Below are 5000 nucleotides of genomic sequence, written 5' to 3'. Positions count from 1 at the left end.
GTGTGTGTACAAAAGAGATACTTGACCCACCTCGTTCCCTGCCTCCTGCCTGAGCACCTTGTCCAGGATGGGTTTGACCTCGGGACCTATTTCAAGCTTGTCGATGGTCACGTAAGTCGGGTCGTCCTTGAGGGTGTGCGCCGAGGGGAGGAGGGGGTGCTTCAGCGCCCGACCGCGACTGTCGACAATGAAGACGTAACCCCCTTCGATGTCTGAAGGGGAGGTGGAGGGAGGAAGTGGGTTTTTTGAAGAATTGATTAACTTGTTGTTGATGGTCGGTTGTGGGTGTGAGGTGGAAGGGAAGGGATGGAAGGGGTGGAATGGCTAATGGAGGAGATATAGAGGGGTGGGTAGGTGGAGGGGGAATGGGTGGAGAGGAAGAGAGAGAGAGATAGATAGAGAGAGAGAGGGAGAGTAAGAAAAATCATACAGAGACGAAGAGAAAGGGAGATTGAGAACTGTGGAACTCAGTAACTACAGATAGAAACAGATGCAAAATATCACGTATGCACAAAGAATAACAGACACCCAAGAGAACCACCTTGAGGTACGCCCATAACATAACCGCGTCTCCAGACCTATACTTACCATCAACGTTGAGTTCTGCCTCGAGCAAATTGATGATGCTTAGATCAGAGCAGACAGTGCCCACAAACGAATCATTATGCATGAGGGTCAGACAAACAGACATGATGTACCCGTCTCCAAAGGCATCCCAATAGGGCATCGGAATAACAGGCCGATTTGCAACTTCTAGCCCGTAACTGCGGGGAGAGAAAGCTGTGTTATTTAAGGGCTCAGTTCTTCACTTCTTTGGTCAGGATTCAATAAGTTTTATACGTCATAAATACATATTAAAAAATGTAGAAAAGAAATTTACTAAAATTATAATAATGATAAAGACATATTAAGATGCTAGATTGTAAAGTATCAGGATCAAAATGAATTGTGGAAAAAGATTGATGGATTACTAATCCTAATCGACAGAAATTATGCAGTGATCCAACTTTTGTCTCGGGTACTTCCCTCAATTATGGTATATTTTACCCATAAAATACCCATAGATTTTGCTGCAACATCCACACTTTTTATGATAATTGCCAACTTCAAAATGGGTTAAGCAAACAACATAATTATATATACATGTCACTATTGCTTTGCTATTTGACATAGAAATTGTTAAAATCTATTTTGAATAAATAGAACCTTTTTTCCCTGTAAAGCAGGCACCAGTATCCAAAGAAGCACAGTGCACCAGAAACAAACAAACAAAACAAAAAAGAAGCTAATCTTTTGCTTCACTATCAAGACTAACTGGTCTGGTTGACTTTGCACTGTTTTAATCCGTTTTCTAGAGAAACTATCCCTTCATTGTCTTCCTCTTCATCATCACTGCAAATACATTAAATACCCACAAAATGTACCCACAAAAATAAAGCAAAATGGCTTCCCCCACTCAAAGACTCAGCACTGTCTGGTAGTATACATTGTTTGAGGAATATTGGCCTTTCCATGGAGTGGAGGTCACCGTGAAACATCTCGCGCCCTATTATCAAGAACTATCAATAAGAGACAGAAAAGGGCGTGATGACTTACCTGGCGATTCCTGTCTCAGAAGCGTACAGCTCGTCCTTGTCTCTGAACGAAAAAACCGTGACCGTAGAGTTATTCCTTTCCATTATCACTCCCTCTTCTAGACCCTCTGGTTTATCTTCGAAAAGGAAAAAAGTCGTATGTGATAGACAAGAAGAAGCCATAACGAACACGTCTCATAAGTATTCGAAATTAGGCAAGATCGCTCACTACTTGATTGTATGTCTGGACATACATAATGTGCTTCGACACTCACGCCATTTGGCTTTTATAAAGAAAGACCGTTTAGAGTTTAGATACCGTGGAGGTGGTTGATCACTATGGAAATGCCGCGATCGAGCGACGCGTTGAACTGTTGCAAGAGGGCTTCGTCTTCCCGCCAATTGTTCCATCTTCCCCGTATTGTCACGTAGACCAGTACACTGTGAGATTCCCCTGAGAAAGTACAAGAAAATCAAAGAGAGGAAAAGCAAGTTGTAATAGCAATATACTTACATTCTTCTTGGAATCATTACGGACAAGAGACAAATAACAAAATTCTTCCATACGGGAACAAAAGACGACCTCACCGCCCATCAGGTTATACGACGGCTTGTATTTCTCCGCTAACAAGGCCAACCCCGCCCTCAGCGCCGCCGCGTGGTCTTCGAAGGCGGTGCAGGGTCTGCCTGGCTTACACTTATCCTCGACCTTCTGCAGGAGATCGATCAGCTTAGCCCGGTTGACTTTGTTGTTGGAGAGCAGACGGCCAAGGAACTCCTTCTGGCCTAGAGGACCGTCATCGCGGGGCCATTTGCTACGGGCGAAGCCTTTGATCTCGTCGAAGGTTCGGCAGGAGTTGCCTTCGGGGACGCAGAGGCCGATCTGAGGGGGGAGGGGGGACGAGGGGCGTCGGTCACGCGCGCTTTTATCAAGGCTTTTGTTTCTTGAGGATGTGTCGTGTTTGTGTGTGTGTGTGTGTGTGTGTGTGTGTTGTGTGTGTGTGTGTGTGTGTTGTGTGTGTGTGTGTGTGTGGAGAGAGAGAGAGAGAGAGAGAGAGAGAGAGAGAGAGAGAGAGAGAGAGAGAGAGAGAGAGAGAGAGAGAGAGAGAGAGGAAGAGAGAGAGAGAGAGGGAGAGAGAGAGAGAGAGAGAGAGAGAGAGAGAGAGAAAGAGAGAGAGAGAAAGGGAGAGAGAGAGAGGAAAAAAGAGAGAGAGAGAGAAAGCGAAAGAGAAAACAAATAAATAGAAACACCCAACGAAAGAAAAAGAGAAAAAAAAAAAACGTAAAACCAAACCATAAAAAAGGACACCAACACCAAACTTTATATATATATATATATATATATATATATATATATATATATATATATATATATATATATATATATATATATATATATATATATATCCTCCTACATCCTATATTTACACACACACATATATATACCCTATATCCTCCTCTCAATAAAAAGAAAAAAATGAAGCCATGAACCCAACTCACTCGATCTATGGGCGTGAGAGCCGAGAAGACCCTGTTGATTGTGTGCTCCAGCAGCGAGTCCTTCGTGATGTTGTCCACAACTACAACCACGTTTCGAGGTTCGGGGGACTTCGACTGGGTGTAGAAGTACCTGCAACGACCGAGCTTTTAGATTTGGCTTTTTTTTTTTTTTTTTTTTTTTTTTGTTACTGAGCAGAGTGAGATCAGGTGTTGCGTTTGTTGTGTTTTTAGATGGAAGCTGCTGTTTTTTTTTTTTTTTTTTTTTTTGTAGATGGAGGCTGTTTTTTTTTCTTTTTTTTTTCTTTTTTTAGATGGAGGCTGTTTTTTTTTTTGTTTTTTTTTAGATGGAGGCTGTTTTTGTTTTTGTTTTTTTAGATGGAAGCTGTTTTTTTTATTTATTTATTTTTTTTTTTTGTAATTTAGATGGAGGCTGTTTTTTGTTGTTGTTGTTTTTGTTATTTAGATGGAGGCTGTTTTTTGTTATTGTTGTTGTTGTTTTTGTTATTTATGTATCCTAAGGTTGGTGGATATTGTTATGATTGTTGTTGTTATTGTTGTTGCTGTCACCCTCATCGCTATCACTATCGTCATGATCATCTCTACTGTGCGTATTTAAGTGTATTTTGAGGGGAATGCTTCATACCTCCAGTAATTAACTACGACCATACAAATTAAAAGTAGTACCTGCAAATGAAATCTAAAAAATATATATTGACAAAGTGCATATAAGTAATTAGCGTAAAGCCTCATACGTATCTATAGAAGTAAAAAAAAAATGATTGTGAATCAAGAGGCTAAAAGTTAAAAGTTTAAAGAGGTTAAAAGTTAAGAGGGAAAAAAAGTTAACACCGCTACTGACAACATAAAATCAGCCAATTGAGATTATAAACTTCTCTCTACGGCGATTCGAAGCGACTCGAAGCGTCTCGAAGCGACTCGAAGCGATTCGAAGCGCCTAGAAGCGATTCGAAGCGATTCGAAGCGCCTAGAAGCGATTCGAAGCGTCTCGAAGCGATTCGAAGCGACTCGAAGCATCTCGAAGCGCCTAGAAGCGATTCGAAGCGCCTAGAAGCGTCTCGAAGCGACTCGAAGCGACTCGAAGCGTCTCGAAGCGCCTAGAAGCGTCTCGAAGCGACTCGAAGCGCCTAGAAGCGTCTCAAAGCGATTCGAAGCGACTCGAAGCGCCTAGAAGCGACTCGAAGCGTCTCGAAGCGCCTAGAAGCGACTCGAAGTGCCTCGAAGCGTCTCGAAGCGTCTCGAAGCGTCTCGAAGCGACTCGAAGCGCCTAGAAGCGTCTCGAAGCGACTCGAAGCGCCTATAAGCGTCTCGAAGCGACTCGAAGCGTCTCGAAGCGACTCGAAACGCCTAGAAGTGTCTCGAAGCGACTCGAAGCGTCTCGAAGCGACTCGAAGCGCCTATAAGCGTCTCGAAGCGTCTCGAAGCGACTCGAAGCGCCTATAAGCGTCTCGAAGCGACTCGAAGCGTCTCGAAGCGACTCGAAGCGTCTCGAAGCGACTCGAAGCGCCTAGAAGCGTCTCGAAGCGACTCGAAGCGCCTATAAGCGTCTCGAAGCGTCTCGAAGCGATTCGAAGCGCCTAGAAGCGTCTCGAAGCGACTCGAAGCGTCTCGAAGCGTCTCGAAGCGTCTCGAAGCGCCTAGAAGCGTCTCGAAGCGACTCGAAGCGTCTCGAAGCGCCTAGAAGCGAATCGAAGCGTCTCGAAGCGACTCGAAGCGTCTCGAAGCGACTCGAAACGCCTAGAAGTGTCTCGAAGCGACTCGAAGCGTCTCGAAGCGACTCGAAGCGTCTCGAAGCGACTCGAAGCGCCTAGAAGCGTCTCGAAGCGACTCGATGCGACTCGAAGCGTCTCGAAGCGACTCGAATCAAGCTGTCTCTCTGATTCGTTCCTCTTAATCCGAATCATTTAG

The 5000-nt window shown here is 44.1% G+C and overlaps 1 protein-coding gene across 1 annotated transcript in view; it reads right to left on the bottom strand.

The window, feature by feature from the left end:
* LOC122246896 (VWFA and cache domain-containing protein 1) overlaps positions 1-5000 on the bottom strand; it is a 32439-nt gene that overhangs the window by 16642 nt on the left and 10797 nt on the right. Inside the window, exons 7-12 of the mRNA XM_043005693.2 lie at positions 3075-3204; positions 2163-2457; positions 1894-2028; positions 1597-1711; positions 589-764; positions 31-212 (exon numbers count right to left, since the gene is read on the bottom strand). Of these exons, the coding sequence (XP_042861627.2) occupies positions 31-212; positions 589-764; positions 1597-1711; positions 1894-2028; positions 2163-2457; positions 3075-3204 (1033 nt within the window). The remainder of the gene's footprint in view (positions 1-30; positions 213-588; positions 765-1596; positions 1712-1893; positions 2029-2162; positions 2458-3074; positions 3205-5000) is intronic.

Source organism: Penaeus japonicus, unplaced genomic scaffold (genome assembly GCF_977035675.1).
Source record: "Penaeus japonicus unplaced genomic scaffold, GWHDUDI00000001_assembly GWHDUDI00000012, whole genome shotgun sequence".
Taxonomy (NCBI): domain Eukaryota; kingdom Metazoa; phylum Arthropoda; class Malacostraca; order Decapoda; family Penaeidae; genus Penaeus; species Penaeus japonicus.
The sequence above is the reverse complement of the archived record's forward strand: the minus strand, read 5'-3'. Positions and strand labels throughout refer to the sequence as shown.